This window comes from Streptopelia decaocto (genome assembly GCF_964273445.1).
Source record: "Streptopelia decaocto genome assembly, chromosome: 2".
In the NCBI taxonomy this organism is placed as follows: Eukaryota; Metazoa; Chordata; class Aves; order Columbiformes; family Columbidae; genus Streptopelia; species Streptopelia decaocto.
The window spans coordinates 141797815-141820900 of NC_138655.1; the positions used below are offsets into that span (position 1 = coordinate 141797815).

A 23086-nucleotide genomic window follows, 5' to 3' on the forward strand; every position below is an offset into this window, starting at 1 on the left:
GTTTCCCTATTCAAATCCTGTATCCTACTGTCACTGTTTTCCCCACCTTGGTTTCATCAAGTCCTCAGCTTCTGCACTTTCCTCACTTCTTTCCAATTCTGCTTCTAACAGAGCCTTAGACATCTGCCCCCGTGACTTAAGCCCTGGGCTATCATCCTTGACATGGTAAATGGATTACTGCATAATATTCTAAAGTTTATATGAAAGTTCACATCAAAGGGAATGGTAATACCAGTAGTTAGACTAGTATTTATATGTGCGGTATCTATATCTGTCAGATACATCAGTGATAGCTTTGTTTTTATTACTTATCCATCTTAGTAATATATAAACACAAATATACAGAGATACTGTTTTTCTTTTTTATCTTTCAACATGGGTTCCCGTTTGTTCTTCTTTAGGGAAGAGTTACAGATTTGCATGTAAATGTTGTCTAAAGATGTCAGGACTCTGAGTCATCTATTGTCTCTGTTGGAAATAATGTACTAATATATTTATCAATTTTTAAAATACAGCCAATAAATACAAGGTTTGGTTGGAATACAAATCAGTATTTTTATATAAAATATACAGTACCATGCCTTTTGATACAAAAGAACAAAATGTAAATGACATTTTTATATTTCCCCACATCAGGCTGATAAACGATTTTTATTGGTTAATTAAATTTTTTTTACTGGTACGTGATCAAAATGTGTGAACCAGGATTGTTAACAGTTGTTTATTTCTTAGTTATGATGGATCTTGCTTCCTGCCTTCCTTTGACGGAGGTTCAATCTTCCATGAGTTCATCCTCACACAAGATGCGGCATCTCAGAAAATCTCACCCAAGGTAGATCACTGAGGTTGTATCTTTTCTGCTATCTTTACCTAGTCTTTGAAACCACCCTAAAATACAGGAGGTCACAGCTACCACAGGCACAGATAGTGCACCCATGCCAGGGGCCAAATGGTAAAAGATGCCAAGCTGGAAAGTCACTGAAATACAGAAGTGAGGTCCAGCAAAGGACTGTTAACACATAACACCATCTTATTTCTTGTATGGGGCCCAGGGCAACCACACTGCGCAAATGAGAAGGAAAAAGAACTACTAAAGGTTAACCCTATGAGCACATGCACAAGAGCCCTAGAAACAAGCAGAATACCTGTTCTAGAAGCAAAAGTATTTGCAGAGCCAAGCCTAAGAGAAAACTAATGCACAAACCTTCTATTCCACAACTACCAAAGAATACTAGTGACAAAAGAAAAATAAAGACAGAAAATAGCATTTATCAGGGCCTATTTTTCTTAGCGAGGCAGGGTAGAATCATGCTATCTGAGTTCTTTAAATCTTCATTGACCTCTGTGAGTCACACAAATGGCTGAGGCATCTAACCGCACTCCTTTCAATCAAATTTATGTCAGATGTTTACATCAGCTCATTTGTGTTCCTCTCTATGGTCTCTGTTTCCCCCAGAGTCTTCAGAATACTCACATTCTACTGTCACCATTAGAAATTATTCCCAAGATCATACTGTGCTCAATTTGGTTCTTTTTGGTAACATTACAAGATTAGATAATGACTAGATAATACAAGAAGTTATTTAATTTTACTTAGAGACTGCCAAAGAGAAGCATTCTTTCTATGTATTTCTTCAATGTAAGCAAAGAAAGAAATACTATGAAGATTTTCATAACCCTAAATGAATTTTTCCTAAGGAATATATAATATACAAAATAACACGTAATTATTAGGTTACTAAAAAAATAGTCATATTAAACTATTGCACAAAACTGCCATACATGTTTATTTAAACAAGTTACTAAATGCAAGAATATGCAAAATAATATTTTGCCTTATTTAGCAAACAATGGAGCTTTGTCTCCCTTAACTGTGCAGTGCAACTACCGTTAATCTATCTTAATATAGGGGGTTTCATCCAGATTTTTCACTCAAAAATCAGTACACTTGAATACAGGAGCACAAAGATCTGCCTGCATGACAGACATGCCATCCTCTGCCACGAGAAATCATCTCATCTATTCCTGGTCAAACTGATCAGAGCTCGTTTTGAAACAAATGAGATTTCGGCCTTCATTTCTCCCGTCGGAAGGCAATTTCTATCAGGTTATTACCTTGCTCCCTGAATAATTAGACACCTTCCTTCAAATATATACCCAAGCAGCTTATTTCTATTTGTTCTTATGTCCACCCTTTCTCTTTTTAATACCTTAAATGAAACCTGTTCCTCCTTGTTTCCCTCCCAATGACAGCACAGATCTCTGTTATCAGACTTTGCTTTGCTAAATAGACCAAATACCTTTTAAATCTCCTCTTGCTCTTCATTCCTTTTATCATCCTATTATTCTTCCTCATTTTGCCTGTTCCTGCCTGAATTAATCTTTCATGAACATGACAACCAGAACCATGTAATATTTCCTTTTCTGTACTGGAAAATTCCCACTCTCTAAACCCAGCTCTGGAGATTGTACTTCTCTTCCTCTCACTCCTGCATATCGCACCGGTGGCTCACAGAAAACCTGTAGCTAATACACCTAAGCCTTCCCCCTCATTTGCCAGTTCTTCCTGTGCAGTGTGCAGATTATCTTCTGCACTGCTAGCTTTGTGTCATCAGCAAACGTCACTTAAATACTCCTGCTTTTTGTGCTAAAAAAAGAAATTCGTGCAGGTCCATGACTGCTGCACAAATAACACCATTCCAGCACAATCTCTGCAATTAACAGTTCAACCTGCTGGTGCCTACATCTCATCTGCTGTTAACTCCCACCTCCCCAGCGTGCTTCCCAACCTCCAACACATGGATTTTTAACTTCTCTGGCCCCTTTTCTGTTCTGTGACAGGTGGGGTTTTACTGAACATCATCTTTACATCTTGGACAGCACCAACCATGCAGCTGAAACTAAATAAGCTTAACAACTGGAATGAGAACAGGAATTATTTCAGGATACTATTTGTATTCTAGTGCATTACTCTGTATCTTGCCAGTCTCCTCTAGTTGTTAAAAATAAATGCTGAAATACTCTTCATGAATATAATGTAGAAGGAGAACCTCTTACTTCATGACCTGTGTCTGCTGCCCTGGAAGCAGCTGCTACATAATAGTGGGGGTCCAGTGCAACAATTCATTCTCAAGAAGAAAGCAGGACCATTGTCTCTAAATAGAAGACTGAACCAAGAGTGGATTCTTCCAGGCTGTCACTGCCAATAAAATAAGGTTTTCAGTAACAATGCTTAGCACAGAGCAGCCTGTCCAGGGAAGCCTGTGTTACAATGCTGCCAAGCAATATATGCTCAGCATAGCATTTATCAAACCACTTCCTCTGCTAAGAGTTGATGTGGCAGTTTTTAAAATGGTTTGCTCTTCTACCACCTTTCCTCATGGAAATGTGAAAAGTGCAACTTACTTCCTTTCACAACACATCTTGTCGAGACTCTCGACTCCAAATTGACTGCCTTGTGGGGAAAACCTGCGTTCTAAAAACCTGACAAATGGTGACTGTTCTATCATAATTCTACCCCATTGGAATAAGGAGGTCAAATGGGGAGACAGTAATCATTAAATAAAGTGTTAAAAGGTGATTGCTGGGTTCAACAGCAGCTTAAAAATGCTAGAAGTCTGAGTGCTACTCTAAGCACTCAGGACCTAGCAAATTATTTTGTTTTAGCTGAGATTATACTATCAGGTGACGATGACTGCAATAGACTCTGCTGTGATACAAGCAAAAGCACTACCCTTTCTCTTGCAAGAACAAACAGGCAAAGAACAAGTTTCGTATGAAGATTGATCAACAGCATATTATTAATGACAGAAATGTACCCAAAGAGCAGTTTCTGGTTTAATTTCTCCGTACATGTCAGCAACTGAACCCACCCACTGGTACCAATTGTACGTCTCAGCTTTACCTCGTCTTAATCAAATCACTTATTGTCTTACACCGATCCTGATAGGCATCACAGGATTTCTGATCTTCATAGGAACTTAATTCACCGCTTTCATTCAAACATTCATGTCTGTCTGCACTTGTTTCAGTACATTGTAACCACTAAATCATACAACCCATCATCTCTTTGTCAGTACCCTAGACAGAGAAAATCCTCTGAGAATATGCTTACAACATAAAGGTCACTTTGAAAGTAGACTAAAGGCAAAATAAAACATTTAGTTAAGCCCTTTGAGAACATGAGGTTGCCACTACCCTTTATTGTTTGAGCAAGTTCTTCAACTGCTTTTCAACACTATCATGACACCACACGGGGAGTTTAATGTCACCTTCTGAGTATCTATAGAATCAAAGCCAAAATTCAGCTTACTAAACTTTCAGAAAGTTAGCAAGGCAGTCAGAGGTTAAAAATCATTATATACTTGGCAAATTGACCTATTTCCAAATGATGCTGTCACAGGATGATACGTGCAGCGGGCGTATTTTAGCCAACAAAAGCTAGCAAAGTGCCAAGAGCTGCTGAATTTCCTGTTAAGAATTAGGAGCCCCTCCACACACATTTTCTGCCACAATATATGGCCCGTCTTTCTGTCAGCACAAGTCTTCCTTGAAAAATGAGGGTTGAAAAAAATCACCTGGCATAATTTCTCATGAAAGGTAAGGAAATTAAAGGAAATGAAAGAAGCTACAGAGTAAGAAGAGCTGATCTGAGGGTCCAGCTGGCTAACACGCTTATGAAGTGCAATTCCACTTTTATACTTGGTACTTCAGTACCATATAAAACAGGAGTGTGAAAATGTACGAGTATGTGAGACAAATGACATTTTATCTTTAGACACAATCATCCCTCACGGGTGTCATCTCTTCTTACCAATTAATCACTAGAGCATGAATATCCTAAGACAAAGCTAAAAATGGGGTGTAATTTTTCACTAAATATGCTTGAAACAGTCAGTACATTTCACAACAGAAAGAAGACGTTTGTGATCTATTCGGTAGTTGCTTCACAAGTGCAGCCACACAGAATCTGAATTGAAAGCTCCGATATTGAGTGTAGCCTACAGCTATGGCTTGTGACAGCCACCAGTAGAAACCTCAAGGTTTAGTAACGTGACTGCGAGAGAGTCCATTGCCAAGACTCACCGAGTTACCACTTTCTGGCTGAGATAACAGCCAGATAACAGTCACTGCAAACACAAAATAAACTGTATTAGCATAAACCCACTTAGTGAAATGTAACTTGCTAAACCCCTGAAACTTGACACTTGTGACTGTATGAGCACACCCTCTCTGTCTTAGCCAGTATAGACACTGTTAGGCTTGTAAACAATGTAAAATCAATATTTGCAATCAGCCAGCAAAAGCAATGGGCATAGGGAGACAATTACCATCTCTGGAGCTCAAAATCCATCTGCAATATAGATGCATAGTTCCTGGTTTATGAAAGTACCTGAAAGTAAACTTACTGATCTGATTGTCAGCTGTGAACATATGTGAGCTGTTCTTTTCTCTCAGTGTTGCAAGTGAGGTTAGCTAAACACCATTCTATCCAACCACCTTTGTCAGCTTTACCTCAGAGTAAAAGTTAAGCTGTCTGGGTTTTTCAAATGTTGCAAGCTAATTTTTATATTTTTCTTTTAGCTCAATGATCCAAAAAAACCAAGCTCAATTTTGCTCAGTTAGATATCTACAGAGAAAACTACTATGTTCACATCTCAACCTTGTCATTTGCTTAATGAGAAAAACGATACACTACCCAGGCATAAGCTCTGAAAGAAAACGGAGGTTGAAAGTGTATAGATGTTAGCAGGGAAAGATCAAAGTTTCATCACAAAAAGGAGTTTTCATTTCTTCTGTGTTCACAGCTTATTTGCTTTTGTGCACAATAATGCTACTAGACCTGTTACCTAGATTATGCCATTGCTCATGAGTTATAACACCTAAAATCAAATGCAAACAGAAAAATGTCTGTAGCAGGTGGCATCCAAATGATTCTCAGATCACATATTTAAAGGAAACTGGAAATAAAAAGGACGATCTTTTTTCAGCAGGAAAATTCACAAACTCTATAGCACATGAAACCAGTACAATCAGGGAACAAAAGACGTTGCTGCGGGATTCTAACAAAATTATACAGATATTTTAAACTTATGGTTTAAATATGAAATGGTTATATGCTGAAAATAAAAAAAGGAAATCTACTTATTAACATCTGCATGCTTTTGGTTTTCATCACTAATCTTTGAAAGTAATGACATTTTAACTGAATAAGCTGCTAAGATCAAAATGCATGAGCCATAGAAAGATTCTATGATTCTATTCCCCCACCCCCAATAATGGGTAGTCGGATTTTGCTCACACTGTTAACTACACAGGCTTTAAATATTTACTGTGAACAAAATCAAAATCAGCCAATTAGCCAACAAGACACTGTTACACCTCAGCAAAGAACAAGATATTAAACACAACATGGATAATTTAAAACAAAGAGCAATAGTTGAGGCAAGTGATGAATTACAGAACCTTTGGTGTCAATTTTGATTGCACAAGAAAAGTTGACAGAGCAGTTTAATATATCCATAGTTACATATTTTTTTCTTATAGATACAACAACAGCCTCCCACCCAAACTGAATATAGGTCAAATTCTCAAAACTGCACTTCAGCCCTTGAAACGCTGCTGTCCTCATGATGCCCAAAGCTGTCCCTGTGAGAACTGCAAAAGGGCCCCTAATGTACATTTCTCAAAAAACAGATCCAAAATTCAAAATAAAAAAAAATATGAAGAAACCCATATGCAGCTACACAGAGGATTGTGGGGAAGGGACAGTCTAAGGAGCTAGACAGCTATTTCCCTACACCATGTCTGTAGTACAGAGTACTACTGGGAGAAGGGTGTTGCAGCCCACTTAAGTCTATCTTGAGAACACAAATTACAGCATAAATATCAGGACATTTCTGAGACACACAATTTTTGTAACCACTCTCCCATCTGTGATCCTTTTCACTTAAATTCTGTAAATGAAGAACAGCCTACAAAAGCCATTGCTGGATCATTTAGTTTCATATAGAAATGTACATCTCAATTACTTAATTGGAATCCCAAGACCTTCACTTGTGAATACTCTCTCTTGGTAATTAAGTTCAGACAGCTACCGCATTAAAAAAAATTGACAGAAATGCTTACAAATTATTAAAATATTTTTTTTAAATTAAAGGGAAATGCAAAAACTAAATTTCCAACCTACAACTTGTACTATGTGCTGTAATACCTACTGCTTCTAGGCAGACAGTACCAAGGTTGTTTTCAGACATGTAAAAATAACTTCTAATGTTTTACTGTAGCCTGGGAACACGGAAATTTCACGGAAATTGAACGATTGATTTTCAGTAAAATGATTAAAGACAGTATTTCCTTAACAAATGCTTTGCATTTGTACACAAAATTTTGAATTAAAATAGAGAAGTCCCAGCATAAGTTTTATTTTTTTCCACTTCCACTGTTGAAGAAAACATTAGTATCTGTACTTGAATTACCAGGACTGTAGACTTTTGTAAACCAGTTTAGATCAAAACAGGTTTAAATTCTGGACAACTCTTTCAAAACATAAGAACTTGCATTCAAAAACATTTAAAAATATTTATTTCAATCTATAAAACCTTACTGTACATATTTAAAACTAGTACTGCTCAAAGACTTGTCACGCTTGCTCTTTTACATCTCTTATGTTACTTAATAGCTCTTAGAAATGAGGAACAAATGCAGGCCAATATCTTGTTAGCAATATTCCTTAATATAAATGTACAGGTTTGCATATTTGCCCTGAATACCAAGCTACTGCATGGATTATGAAAGAAGGATGTAGTTAACAACACTTAGCCGAACATCCTACAGGAAAATACAACACAACCCAACACAGCTACAAAATGTAATACTTACTATTTATATGTTTCCGAACGAATGTATTCAAAAACGTGAGACACTCCCAGCTGGAACTGGTCAGCAATAGGGGTAACCCAAGGATTGTTCTCTGCTTTGAAGACTTGCTTTTGACCAGTCAAATCCAGATTACCTGAAAGGGATTAAACAAAACAACATATGAAAAAAAAAAATTAAATACAAAAAATTTGAAAGAAATATCTTGCTGTGAATATAAAACTTTTCATTCATTTCAGAGAATATAACCATAATAAAAGCAAATATTTCAGTCTTAGCCAAGAAGGAAAGGAGGTCATAGTTCCCACCATACTGGATGCAGTTCCACCCTATTCACTTCACAGTGCTACTACATATGCACAACAGGATTGAACTCAGTCCAAGGCATTGTAATATTTATTCATCAAATTAGTTCTAAGCAGTGCTTAATAGTGCATAGGTGTTGGGTTGTCCTTCTGCAGGTAAATTCAGCCAGCATGGGCAGGACAACTGCAGTAGAACTTGGGGCTTCCTGATTCCCAACTCCAAACCTCCCAGCTCTGCTATGGCATTAAAATCTCACATAACCACTAAACATATCTTCCAGAGACAATTCAGCAAAGTATCCCTCTTCACCATGGCTTGCAGGAATAAGAGGAGAATGATGCTGTGGTAGGAGTTTGCTCTGCTGAAACTTAGCATTGCACAGCATTTCTCCATCACTGCTCCAAGCACCATGTCCACAAACGATGGCCAACAAGCATTTTGGCCTTCCCAGTGACCAACATGTTGTCTGTACCCAGATCCTACCGCTGATCTGTAGTTATAGTTCTCGATACTGAGAAAACAAAAAAAGGTCATTCTTACAACATGCCAGTTTTACCTATTCTGTTGACATGAAGACTTAAAGTGACTTATTAGGGGTTTGCTCGGGATTTTTTTGTTAATTTGTTCATTTTGTAAGTGTTTACCACCCAAAACCCAAACAGTACATGCTTTATTGAAATTCCTCATGACTATGGATACAACAGGCTGAATTCCAGGAAGACCTAGCCGTTGAAATATTTTCTTCTGTTCTTTAAATTAAGAAATCTGTGCTACCATTTAAAATTTATTTTTCTGAATCTTATGATGAAGAGGTGCCTACCCTCCTCCCAGAAACCTAAAGTAACTAATAATAATAATAATAACAATAATAATAAATCTTTGACCACGGGAAACAAACAAACAAACAAATTAGAAGGTTTTGAAGATGGACCAAGCCAAGCTGCCAGAGAAATCTTAAGTCAACCTGACATGCTAGCTTTTCAAAATTAAGGCATTTATGTAAGTAGCATGAACCCACACGCTATGGGAGCTGCTGCAAGCACTGTGCTTGCTGGCCAGCACAGTGCATGTTCTGCATTAGAGCCAATCCTTGACTTGTTTCTCTCCATAAAAAGGGTTAACACAATTAGAGTAAAGACAGACCATTATACCCTGTGAAAAGATGTCATGCATCTCATATTGGCCTATCAGCAAGTTACCATTACCTCAGCAAGCTCATCTGTCAGCTGTCTGCAGCCGGTTCTTTGACATAATAGCAGGCAGGGCGCATTTCACCCCCCTGTCAGTCAGCGGCAATTGCCCTTGCTGCCTCACGCTTCAGTGCGCCTCGTTAGGAGCCTTGCACCCGTTTCCTTTATTAAGGGACTCGGCAGCCCTGTTCTAACAAGGATCAGGAAGCAGGATTAAGTGCTGTGACAAAGAGGACCTAATAAGCTAGAAACTGGTGTGTCTAAATCTACGCTGGCTCAAGGCGGAGGCTCACGCTGCTCCGCTATTCAGCTTTCAGGCAAAGGCCACCGGGGAACGAGCCAGCACTGTGATTAGCTGTAACCCTCTGACCGGTGCTGCTATGAAGATCACGTATCACTCGGGGGCTTGCTTTGCAATTGCAAATTGGATTTTCCATTTTATTACCTGCAAAAAAACACATACATTGCTCTCCAAAACTACCAATGCTGTAAGTACTCACTTGTAATTACAGCTCTGCAAGTACTGCATCAAGGTAAAATGATCGATCTGTGTACAGCTAATAAAAATAGTTATTGGGGATGCAAGCTTGGCCCCATCATGGGTCAAATTCAATGTTGCTTACAGAAATAAGTCACACATTCTCAAAATCTCAATAGCCAGGGTCTCAGCTGAATCCTTTCCTCCAGGGCTGCATCAGGAATTTACCACCCAGAAGATGTTGCTGTCTGTTTCCATCCCCACAGTGCAGTCTGTCCACTTCCTTTCGAAACACCACATGGTCCATTTAAATGTAATTAATTGCAATAAATACTATGCTACTAAAGCCAAGAAATCTTACAGCAAAAAGAGGACTGCTTAAGCAAAATGAGCTGTAGGTCCCCATGCCAAAGTAATCACTTAATTTTCCCCCGACTTCTGTTTTTCCCCAAAACTCATTGGGGGCAGGTGCAGATCTTTTTTACTTTCAGAGGCAAGGAACAGGCAGAGGCCCTAAGGATAAAATGAATCTCATTACAGGGGAAACTGGGGCACCTGAAAGTCCAGCATCTGCACTGAGATCCAGCCCCTCTCTGCCCAGGGCTTGGCTGGCCCAGCAGCCCATCCCACCAGCCCCTACAGCTGGAGCTGGAGGTGAGCTGCCACCAGCAAGTGTTGTAGTGTGGAAAGGAACAACTCATCTATCCTTGTGGCAAGCCCCAGGCAGAGAGCGGATGCTCCTCCGCAGAGGAGTAAAGGAGTGCTGCTGCACATAGAGGGGGAAGGATGGGGCACCCGACACCTTAAACTCCTCCCTGTTCAAAACTGACATATCCATCTGGAAATGAAGGACAGAAATGGGCAGAAAATTAAGCAGGATAAGAAGTCACATACAGTCTTGCCCCACTAGGGAGGAAATGGAGTCTGACACTCCTGCCACATAGAAAACCACTTGAGAACTAAGAAGCCGTATAATCAAAACAGAGACAGGATGGAAACGTGTCACTGCTGTGTCACCACACATTGCTTGGGGCCATACCTTGGGGTCCTTTCTGTGCTTACAGCTAAACCACGTGTGAATCAAGGGCTTACTTAATTCTGCTCTGGCCACAGGATGTCCAGGAGTCCCAAGCATGAGGCCAAAGTCTCAGCCACATCAGAAGAACAGGGTGTGTGGGGGCAACCAAATATAGGAGCCCTGCATGAACCCTTCTGCCCCAGCACACCAAGAGGAGGCCAGCAGTGTGGAAGAGATCATCAAACCCACCTGAAGCGACAGCTCTGGAATCAGACTCACTGCAGGACTGCTGTGACTGGACACTTCACAGATGCGTCCCTGTACCCCTACGAACAGCCTCCTTGCCTAGAAGGCATTTTATGGCAGCACTGTGAGCAGAAATGCTGTAATTCCATCGCTGCAGCACCAGAGCCATGGGCCAAGGAAAGAGCCATGGCAGATGAACCTTCATGCGTATTGTCTAATAGCAGTATCAGCAGAACACTGTCCCCAGGCCTTTAGGAAATTTATATACTCTTCTGCTACACAGATCACATTAAATCCCTTGGATATTTCTAGTAAGCAAAATACAAAATTGCCTCTAGTAAAAATCTAGTACTGTAGATTGAATCACAAAATATATTAGGATTGGAGATTGCATTGGTCATTCCCGGTTTGTTCTTTCCATGCACATTAACCTATTAAAAATATTTATCATCTTTACAATTTGGCCTAGTAAACTAGTAAACTAAAATTGTATTTCTTCATGATGGACTTAAGGTTCTTGCTATTTTGCCATACTGAAAGAGGCCAGCTCCACTGAAATGCATTACAGTCACAGGACTCTGGTAAGAGAGGAAAAGGTTGTCCTTAAGATTAGTCAGCACAACCCTTTTTCTAGATCACAGAAATGTTTTTCAAATTATTTTTGAGCACTTCTAAAATTATTCTTATAAATAAATAATCAAAACCATATACCCCAGAACTCTAGCCTAACATGCTTAAGGAACCTTCTAATTTCCAAGCCTGAAGGATACTTTTTTAAGCTTTCTACCTTGAACAGACATAGATTTCCAAGTAGGAAGAAGGCAAAGTGGACACGTGCTGCGACCAGTGAGCAGACACTAAAAAGAGAACAGAGTCTGGAAAAGTGAAGAGCAAAGATAAATGTTTAACAGCTCACTGCTGTGGATGACCTGCACAGAATGACCAAAAAGCCTTCTAAAAGGAGCCAGCTGTGTGGTCCTAAAAATACCTGATCTTGGCAACTTTTTTTTTCTGTCTCAGCACTCATTGTATCTAAAAATGATCCTGAACCATTAAGTTTGATTGGATCAGTATGACTGTGTTTAACCCACCTTAAAACAAAATTGTTCCTGTGCCAAACTAGTAAACTGTACAGACCTCAAAACTGCCTGCTGCCCTAATGTCTTGTTAGCTGCCACGTGGAAGCTACAGTAAATAGATTGACACCAAAATAAACACTGGAAAATTTGAGGACAAAATCAAAGCATGCATATTTTCAATATTCATGTATTGTAGCTTATGCCATCCATTGACTAAAAATACTATTTATCACTGCTTAAATTCAAAGCTCCCACAGCCACGGGTGGACAGAAGGGACATCTCCTGTGACACTGGGCACACCTCATCCTGACTGATGTTAAAGGGAAAAGGCAGCTACAGTTTTCCTGCATCTCTCTCAATAAATCTTTCCTGCATTTGATCTAAAACATGTTAGTTAATGATTCTTGTAATTTGCCTTCAGTGCTGTTGAAGTAAAAAGAGGTTTGTGTGAACATTCATATTTTACTCAACAGCCTGCAAAGCTCAGAAAAGAGCTCATAAAAGTAAATAAAATGCTGCCTCCCGCAGTCTTGTTTGCAGAAAATAAGCATCAGAGCCAATGATAATGCTGCCTATCACTTTTACCAAGGGTGACTCCAGACTTCCCAGGCTCTCCCTGTCCATTAGATGTAGCCTGCAAGCACCTCTTATCTGCAGCTGTAAGCTCCTCATCCTCTTGTGATGTATGATATTCAGAGTGTATAATATTTACCCAATGTATGAATGTATAGTAAGGTATGACTAGGGTACATGGGCATTACTTCAATAGAAACATAAGAAAACAGAACAAACACAAACCTGACTTGTCCTTTCCACTTGAATGCCCCTTGGAAACACCTTAAATACTTTCAAAAATTAAAAGGTGAAATAAGGTAATTAAACAACTTTGACATTTGAGAAGCGAACATTGGCATTCAGCACAAGAAACATGATCCTAGCTCTAAAATGCCAGATCAACGCTTCTTTGTAATGGTTTAAATTCATCCCTAGTGGAGCTTCATTAAAATCAATGGAAATAATTTTTAGCCTGTATACTGTGGAATTTCACATCTGTGTCCCATTGATGCTCTGAGTCACCTTCCAGTGAACACTCTACTGCACTGACCTCAAGGAGAGGCCTCAGGCTGTAACACATCCCTTTTAGCAATTTTTCTGAAGACTGCAACTTAAATGTTCTTTTCCTTTACAACACAAAGCTCTTATTCTATCACCGTCATACATAAGGACAGGAGGAATTAAATTACTTTTATTTCTTTATTTAGATATAAAGACCCTTGAATCCTATTTTATTAAAGGCTAAGTAAGGGAACAATCCACCACACTAAATTTAAACTTAGGTTATATGTAAAAATATGTCTGTCCTGGCTTGTTTTAGATTTGCTTTACACTACAGGGCTTACAATTTTTATTACTTTTGTGGCATGTGCTTTGTCTCCATAGAGAAAGAGATTGGTTTAAGTGTGAGGGTGGAAGAAATATCGTGACTATTATGTCATAAAAATGATACCAAAGCAATTTATTGTGAATGATGTCTTAAAATCTATGTAAAAAAATGAAAATATATACTGATTTCTATGTCACAAAATGTTATCAAAAGCAAATGACTTTTACACCAGTCTTAAGCATGTGTAAGCTGTGGATTGGTAACTCAGATCATTCCTATAAACAAGTAAGATCATCTCTGCTTTGAAGACCTCTATCACTTTCGAAGGATTATTAACAGAAGAGAGCAGATTTAAACAGCAGTTATAATGGAGCAGTAAGACAACAGAGAGCAAAGACTTCTTGTATGTAAGTGTGACTCGTTCTTTTTGGAACCAGCAGAAATGTTCACAGAAATATTCAGTATTTATAAACAAATCTACAGCTCCATAGCATATGTCAAAAATATACATTTGCTTATTGATGAGTTTCTATGCACTAAAAGAAAACAACTAGTAAATCCAAACCTAGACTGAAGCGCCTCCAAAAGATCTGCCCCATCGCCCTGCATCCTTGTACTGAAGAAGGTCTGACAGTATCATTTGGAGCCACCAGCACTTCAGAGAAGCCCCAAACTGCATTTGTGGTGGTTTTATGTAACAGGGAAAAAGGTTCAAGTCTCAAATAAGAAGAAACCAGATTCAGTACACACAAATAAACCAAACAAAAGCACCACAGCATCCATCAAACAGAAGCAGGCTGCAAGTCTTCCTCTGACTGCTTTTCTGACCACACAGATGGGAACATCTGCAGCCTCACCTGTGAGCGTCAGATGGGAAGCCCTGGGTAGGAGAAGGCTGAAGGAGCAATCCGAAAACCAGGCACCGAAGCCTAAGCCCATCCTTAGTTTTATGATTATTTTCAGGGACAGAAAACAGGAGTTCAGATACCGTAACATCACACATTATTCCAACAACTTCTTAGATGTAAACAATAATTTCCAATAATAAATTCAGAGATTAGGCCCCAACTTGAAAGTTCACTTGGATACATGATCTCTGTGTCAGTTCGGTAACTGAAAAGTTTAACAAAGGCATTTCAAACAGAAAAAAAACTGAAAACATCAAGAAATGGAGACTGTGCCAGTGGTGTCTTGTTCAAATGGCTCACTTTAAATTCATTCTTTATTTCAGTGCTGAACTGAGCTGCCTTAGTTCTCAAACACTGCTGCTTCTGCCCAGCCACAACGGAGAAGGAGAACCTGTGCTTGCTTTTCATGGAGCCCGGGAGGATCGGCAGCTCAGTCTCCTCTCACTCTTTCCTTGGATAGGTTAAATAAAGACTGATTATTCTGTGTGATCCCAGAATATCTACGACATTTGCCTCCACTCTTAGCAAAATGCCCACAGCTGAAACACAAAGTAAGAGCAGACCAACTAAATCTCGAATTCTCTACCCTTGATGTAAAGGTGAATGGATACAGGGCAAACTGGTATTGTTGCAGCTACCACTATTACAATCAATCCTATGGGAAGATGATTTTACTCTCCAGCACTGTCCCAGCTCAACCTTTCACAGAAGAATGTTTAAAACAAAGTGAATTTAGTCCTGAGATATGTATACAAAATTCCAGCATCATACCAAAGACCAGCCAGAATCATTATATGGAAGTGAAAGGTATGAGGAGTCCAGCACAACGAGACTTTCACTCCAGAATGTGTCAGGACTGCAGATGAAACCTGGGACAGCCAACAAAATGCATGAAATGGTGAACTTCTCCCTTAAACTGCATTTCAGGTACTAAGTACAGGCAGAATACAGACCTAACCTGGCTGGGCAAACTCACATTTCCATATTCAGGTGACAGGAGGAGTGGTTAACTCTTCAAGAACAAGAGGAGAGCCCTGGCAATTTCTACCATCACTCCACACAACAAACCTTCTCAGGACAAGTAGTAGAAACAGTAAATAATATTAAAATTCATAGATGAAAGCCATAAAACAGGAACTTATTCAATACAGCACAGCAGGCACTCCTACCTAATAACAGTACTAATGGCTTGTATTTCCACATGAGAAATCACACCCCTTCAACAGCCAAACTCCACCACACTCAGCATCCAGGTACCAAGGCAACGAACCCGGCTGATGCAGCCGTGTGGGTAGCTAAGGGGAACAGGAGAAGAAACAGCATTTTGTCAAAAATCCAAGAAATTCCTTCAAAATGTTTCCTATAGTCTTTCTGAAGTTATTTCAAATTACTTACGACTCTAATTCATTTCTCTTACGTTCCTAATTTAAGACAGAGACAATTCCCTATAAGTCCAACAAGTATTGATAAGTTTCACCAATTTCGGCCTTTGAAAGGTGCCATGCTGTGCTGGAAATACCATTTCCTTCACTGCCCTGTGTAACACATGTCTGGTGCTGAGCAGAATCTCGGAGGCAAAGCGACAATCACAGAATCACAGAATGTCAGGGACTGGAAGGGACCTCGAAGGATCATCTAGTCCAATCCCCCTGCTGGAGCAGGAACACCTAGATGAGGTTACACAGGAAGGTGTCCAGGGGGGTTTGAATGTCTCCAGAGAAGGAGACTCCACAACCTCCCTGGGCAGCCTGTTCCAGTGTTCTGTTACCCTCACTGAGAAGAAGTTTCTTCTTATATTTAAGTGGAACCTCTTGTGTTCCAGTTTGTACCCATTGCCCCTTGTCCTATCATCAGTTGTCACCGAGAAGAGCCTGGCTCCATCCTCGTGACATTCACCCTTTTCATATTTATAAACATTAATGAGGTCACCGTTCAGTCTCCTCCAAGCTAAAGAGACCCAGCTTCCTCAGCCTTTCTTCATAAGGGAGGTGCTCCACTCCCTTAATCATCTCCACTGCCCTGCGCTGGACCCTCTCCAGCAGTTCCCTGTCCTTCTTGAACTGAGGAGCCCAGAACTGGACACAACATTCCAGGTGTGGTCTCACCAGGGCAGAGTAGAGGGGAAGGAGAACCTCTCTCGACCTACTAACCACCTGCCTTCTAATACACACCAGGATGCCATTGGCCTTCCTGGCCACAAGGGCCCAGTGCTGGCTCATGGTCATCCTGCTGTCCACCGGGACCCCCAGGTCCCTTTCCCCTACACTGCTCTATAACAGGTTGTTCCCCAACTAATACTGGAACCTGGGGTTGCTCCTGCCGAGATGCAAGACTCTACACTTGCCCTTGTTATATTTCATTAAATTTTTGTCCACTCAACTCTCCAGCCTGTCCAGGCCTCGCTGGATGGCAGCACAGCCTCCTGACATGTCAGCCACTCCTCCTGGTTTTGAGAGACAGTCACTGCTAAGCCTGCCCAGTGAAGAAACCCAAGAGACACACTATGCGATGAAAGGGTTTTGGAACAAAAGTAATTAACATGATGTCAAAGTAGTTTAACTACAAAGATGCTTTAATGGCACAGGCAGTATTACAAGCTTAGAGGATCAGCATCCCAATTCATTTTGAAACATATTGCACATATTTTCCAACTTCAGAAAGTCCCCTGGGATTCCCAATTACACGGGAATTCAGAGCATTCTCTCTCTGAAGGGTCCCTATCAGACCAAAAACTAGTTAATTTAAAAATATGAGCACAAAAAAGATTCACTGTATTGTGTTTGCCCTGCACCTTTGAAACTTCCATTCAAACACAGGTTGCCAAGCACTTAGAAGAGCAAAACCGCTTTTAAGTACTATGAAACATGTAAAATGAACCAAATTTAACAACAACATTTGCTCAGATTGGCTCTAGTTATGGTACTCTTACCTACCACAGCTCTGAAAGAACAGATGAAATATTTGCTGACAGAAACATCATTATTATGCTGGTGGTACTTACAATCAGAGTACAGTCAACATCAGGAAAGCCTACACACACACTGTAGTCATCTGAGAAGCAACAGTAGGACTTGCATATTTTTAAAACTAATGTCAGAACAAATCTGAATCTTGGAAAGTTTGGCAAGAATTACAGCAGTGTAAGGAAATAAATGCCTGTGGTGTAAATCTAGATGATGGGCTACAGACAACATCTTTCTGTGCATAATGAAACTACAGAGCTGTCACCTCTTCCCATACACCTAAATTCCAAACAAGTTCTCTGTGAATCAGCCTGGTTTCTAACTACAGAAAAAATGGTGTGGTTTGGTGTTGGTTTTGTTTGTTTTTAACTTAAAATAAGCCTAAAATGAGAAAGACAATAGGAATATTCACAAATTTCAGATAAGCTTTTCTTACATAATCTGTTCATGACCTATCTTGGCATGTACATTTTTCTGTTATTCCTCAACTAGTAACAGCCAGTAGTCCTAGAAAACAAATTATTTAGTTTTTCTACTGGGAAGTTTAGTAAAGCTCCTTACTTTCTAACACCACTTTTGCCTTAGTTCCAAAAGTAGAAACAGGTGATTTTTTTAAAAATAGCAAGGTATCAATTAGTTGTTCCAGTGCTCAGAGCTGGTGTCTGAAGAGCCCCACGATGTTCAGGCTTCCAATAAGCACCACAGACCTGTATTTACAGCTGTGAGTAGTGTTGCATTGTGTAGAGTGCTGTGACAGTTTATACTGAAATAAGAGAATTTTGGCATTTATATCAAACATGTTTAGAAAATAAATACCTTTGAGAAATAAGTGATTCCTGGTTTTGCACACACACATTATAATAACCTAAATAAACTGCTGTTTTGGTGAACATTAACTTGAACAAATAATGGCAGAAACTACTTTGCATAATATACTATCAATTAACAAATTCCAGTGTCATCTCAAAAGCCAAAATTTTAAAATGTCATAGAATCATAGAATAGTTTGGGCTGGAAGGGACCTTCAAAGCTCATCTAGTCCAACGCCCCAGCAATGAGCAGTGACATCTTCAACCAGATCAGGTTGCTCAGGTCTTCCTGTGATGGAAATATTGAGACTTCTGGCAGGATTCCTTGAACTTTCTATTTAAAACCAATCCTTTATCCACAGAAGATAACTTAGCTGTTCAAAACTAAAGAATGATTAAAGCATTACTTAGCCATTCTGACATAGAGGTTTAATTTACAAAATGTTTCACCCTCCTTAAAGAAGAACATGGCTACTTACCCCATCAAGTTGGTTTTGTTTGTTTGTTTGTTTGTTTTAAAATGTGACTTTTTCACTTTTCAAGTATGTACCTAACTTGACAGTTTCGACAGTGTCTCCCTTTACCTGAGGAAATTATTTGATGAACTAGAGCAGTATTGAATAGTATACTGAAAAGCCACTGATGTCAACATTTGGTTTTGGCAAAAGAGGATGGTAATTAAAAATGTAACCTTAGAAATTGCTGTTCTTTCCACATGCATACATATGAGCCAACTCCGTGTACGTGTGTGCGCACAGGTGTGCTGCCGGCAGAGTAACAGACAGAGTCAACATTAAAATCTGGGTTTTAAAAACCATGCCATTTGTGTTCACATCAAAATCCCAAACCTACAAATAAGCTAGTTACAGTCTCTGGGTGTCTGTTTACATTTAGCTGCAATTTTGTGAATATTCTGTACCATATACTACTCTTATGCTCCTGACTCCACTAAGTCTTTTATGTGGCACATACGGGTCCACACAGATAACCATACAATGAACTTAAAACACCATCATTGATCTTATTAATTCCATGTGCCACTTTACGTGGTTCTTGTTTCTACTCGGCTTTTTTTCCAAACACCATCCCAATTGTTAAATGGTCAGAATACACAAAGTGACAGATTTAGTGCTTCCTTGGCAATTTATATAACTGACTGCAACTCTGCTGTTGCAGTGAATCATGATTTATTTGTCTCGCAATGCAGCACATAACCTTTTAAATGCTAGGGAAAAAAATGCCAGCGCTTCTTTAAAGTTTATATATGACTGCCCACCACCATTCCTCATGAACGGGGTTTCGAGAGACAAACGATAAAAACAAGCTGCAAATTCCACCCACCTACTCCCAGCCATTTCCTGCGTTCATCACTCACATGTACTGTATTTACAGACAAGCACTCTCACCCAGAGCACCCGTGCCCTCTTCTAGTCCCCTCCTTTCCCCCTGGGCAGGAATAGATACATTTTTTTAATTAGCAACAGGTATTCTCTGCTAAACACAGAGAAGGATGATACTGAACTTCCCCAGCCCTCGTGCTGACACGTGCCATGCTTAATCACACTGGGTGAAATTAAGAGCAGACTGTAGGATTTTATTTATTGGTATCTCCATTCCAAAATCGTGATCCCAGGGGCTGGCTGTGGCCTTTTTTTTCATGCCCTACTCCCCGTGCCTTCTTCTGCACTTATTTCCACTACCTTTAAAAACCAGTTTAATATACCACCCCTCCTCACCCCACAGTCAAATATACTGTTTTATTCTGGTGTTTTTATTGTGGCCTTCTCCCTGATAAATGAATATCTAATTACTCTGCTGTCCACCATTGTCCAAACTAAGCCAATCAAAAGCCTTCAGCACCTTTAATTATGAAAGTGATAATGAGAGAGGAAAGACTGTTTACTTTAAATGGAACAGCAGCACCTCCAATTAACGCAAACAGGACCTGCTCATTGAAAAGCTATTTATTGAACATGCTCAGCACAAACTATTTGGATAGTTTTCCTTACATTATAAATCAGTTTTAAAAATTTAGGAGGCAGAACTCAGGCAGCAGATAAAATTGCTTTTCTCTCAGATGGTGACTATGGAACTAGCAGTCCATTCATTTGGGTGTAACGCTCACATACCACCTTTCCCTGGCCGACTGTAAAGCTGCCTGCAAAGGTGTGCTTCTCTAACTTGTCCTGGTTTGCAGAAAGGAAAACAAGGCTGCAGAGGTGAAGTGACTTTTCTTAACCGTTCAGTAGATTCATGCTTGTCTGTGGCTTGTCCCTACCCAGTCTCAAACACACCCTCCAAAGCCCAGCTTGGTGCTCCATCTACTAACATCCATTCCCTAAATGTTTACCTAGATGTTTAAGAATCAAGCAAGAACATTCCTTTGCACAGTAAACATGCCTGCAACTTGCACAACTTACAAATCAAGACTTCAGTGTAACGTCCTCTGGAAATGTATGCCAAAATCTAAGCCATTTTAAATATCTGTAATAGTTCTAGTGCTACATGTGGCATAGACTGCAATAGAAATTACACCAACCAATCGTGAATGAGGCCCTTGGGTAAGACCATAAAATGAAACATTGGTAAACTAATACATGAAGAGGAAAGAATAATTTATAGAATAGCAGTTGAATAACAAAGAATGCAGATGACAAGCACTCAAGCTGTGTCAATCCACCTCATCTCGATCACGTGAGGCAAAATTACAAGTCTTTTTCCTGCCAGATTGCGATACTGTTCTATAATGCAAACAAATGTTAACTAAGACGAGAAATGCTTCCCTTGGCCATCTCGAGTTTTGCAGGTCAGCGCAAAACAAACATCACGAATTCTGTTTCAAACATTTTCATTTGTTTTGGACAATGATGGTAAAACCACTTAAAGTGAATTCCTGTTATACTTGTAAGGCAACAGCATGTTTAGAACATTTAATAAGCCACAGAAGGTGGTAAGACTCAGTGCAGCATTTAACTTCCACTTTCTGGATAAAAACAAGGCTATAATTTAGGAAGCTACAGAAAAATACATTTACAGAAAGCAGAGGCTTCTGAAATGTTATTGCTGCTGAAAGAGACTTTACAAATAAATATAACTTTCACAAAAAGCTAAATAAAGTATACTTGTGTCAAGGAATAAACACCTGAAATTAAGGAAATGAGAGCAACTTTCATCTACCAGTAGTGAGGAAAAACAGGTGGGAAAAAACAAAACAAACAACAACCACACAACAAAATCAAACAAACAAAAGCCCCAAAACACTCAGCATCATATAGTCAGCTAGACTGATAAAGGCAAAAAACCCATGATGTTACCAATGATGGGTAAACAAAGAAGGGACAAAACAAACATCCTCCCGCACCTCACAGAAAAGAATAGTAGACGCTTTCCTTTGCTGTATAAAACAAAAAGCATACATTGCAGACGGTCACATTTATGCTCACAGCTGCCACACTCTCTAATGGGTCAAAGCAAGTTTTTATGACAACAAATAATTTTGCTTTATCATGCTGACTTCAGTCACTAACCTTCTGAGTTTTGGGAACTATTACTTGGAAGGTACTAATAGAAACAAAGAAGTTTCCCTATGTAACAGTTCACAACAACAAGACACAAGGTGTAAACCCTGTTTAACAGGTGTTTGTACAGATAGTTGATGCAGCTACATTATTCCCAACAAAATATTTATGCAGTTTGTCATGAAAGATCAGAAACCAAATTCTGGCTTGGGGCAAACAGGGACAACTTCTATTGAAGTTAATGCCCCTCCCATAAAATGGAATACTGCAATGCAAATTCAGCAAAATCAATACTTAAGTTTCAAATAAAAACTCTATAGCTTGAAATAAGCCACTTGTAATCATATTTAAATGTCCAATATCACAAATTCAAAGTATGTTAATGAGCTTCACTGCTTTAAGTGAAAGAGCTGTCAACTCACTAAAGGAATTTAGGCTACTGCAATAGAAAAATGAAAAATTCCTCTAATTTAGCTGTATATTTTTCTCTAATTGAACAAACTTCCATTTTTACTGGAACAGTCACAAAAAGCCACTTATACTGCTATCAGTTTTGCTTAATATAGTTTTGGGATATCCAAATAATGTTCTCACAACCTAGCCAGAGACAAAAATATCTTTGAAGACCAAATATTTATGATACGATGTATAAAGCTAGATGCTATATGCAAATTGGCAATCAGGTGTACCAATACACAGGATAATGTAACATGTAAAAAGCTAATAAAACCAAACACATATCATCATCTGGCCCCTCTTTCATATCCAGCAGGAGTGAAAAATGAGTGTTTCTCAAGGGAAACTAAATATTAGCAGCAATGACAACTTAAGCATAATAATTTCCTAGAGTTTAACAACTGCTTTTGTTTCAGAGGAAACACAGTGCATCATTATTATTCAAATAAATAAGTGATCATCCATAACCTTACCTAGTTCTGGGGGCAGCACAGTAAGACGATTTCCCTGGATATGAAGTTCCTTGAGCTGAGTGAGCTCACCAATTTCTTTAGGCAGTGATATCAGGTCATTGTCTCTAAGACTCAGCTAAGAGTGAATATAAAGTAGTCAGAACAATTTTCCGTTACTATAAAACAACTTAAAACAGAACTCTACTTCCTCTGCCCCCACCTTTCTCCTAAAGACTCGATTCTTCCAATTTATTTACAAGTGTCTGCTGGTAAACAAGAAGCAGTTCCAGGTGTAGTGGTCTATTCCTGCAAACATACCCTATGACTCCTCAAATTGACTAGATTCTATTCCTACAAGCGTTGCAAAAGTGAATTGATTTTCCAAGAATTTAGATAAATT

General features: G+C 39.3%; 1 protein-coding gene across 1 annotated transcript in view; it reads right to left on the reverse strand.

The window, feature by feature from the left end:
* RSU1 (Ras suppressor protein 1) overlaps nucleotides 1-23086 on the reverse strand; it is a 102310-nt gene that overhangs the window by 53238 nt on the left and 25986 nt on the right. Inside the window, exons 7-8 of the mRNA XM_082045872.1 lie at nucleotides 22708-22822; nucleotides 7882-8014 (exon numbers count right to left, since the gene is read on the reverse strand). Of these exons, the coding sequence (XP_081901998.1) occupies nucleotides 7882-8014; nucleotides 22708-22822 (248 nt within the window). The remainder of the gene's footprint in view (nucleotides 1-7881; nucleotides 8015-22707; nucleotides 22823-23086) is intronic.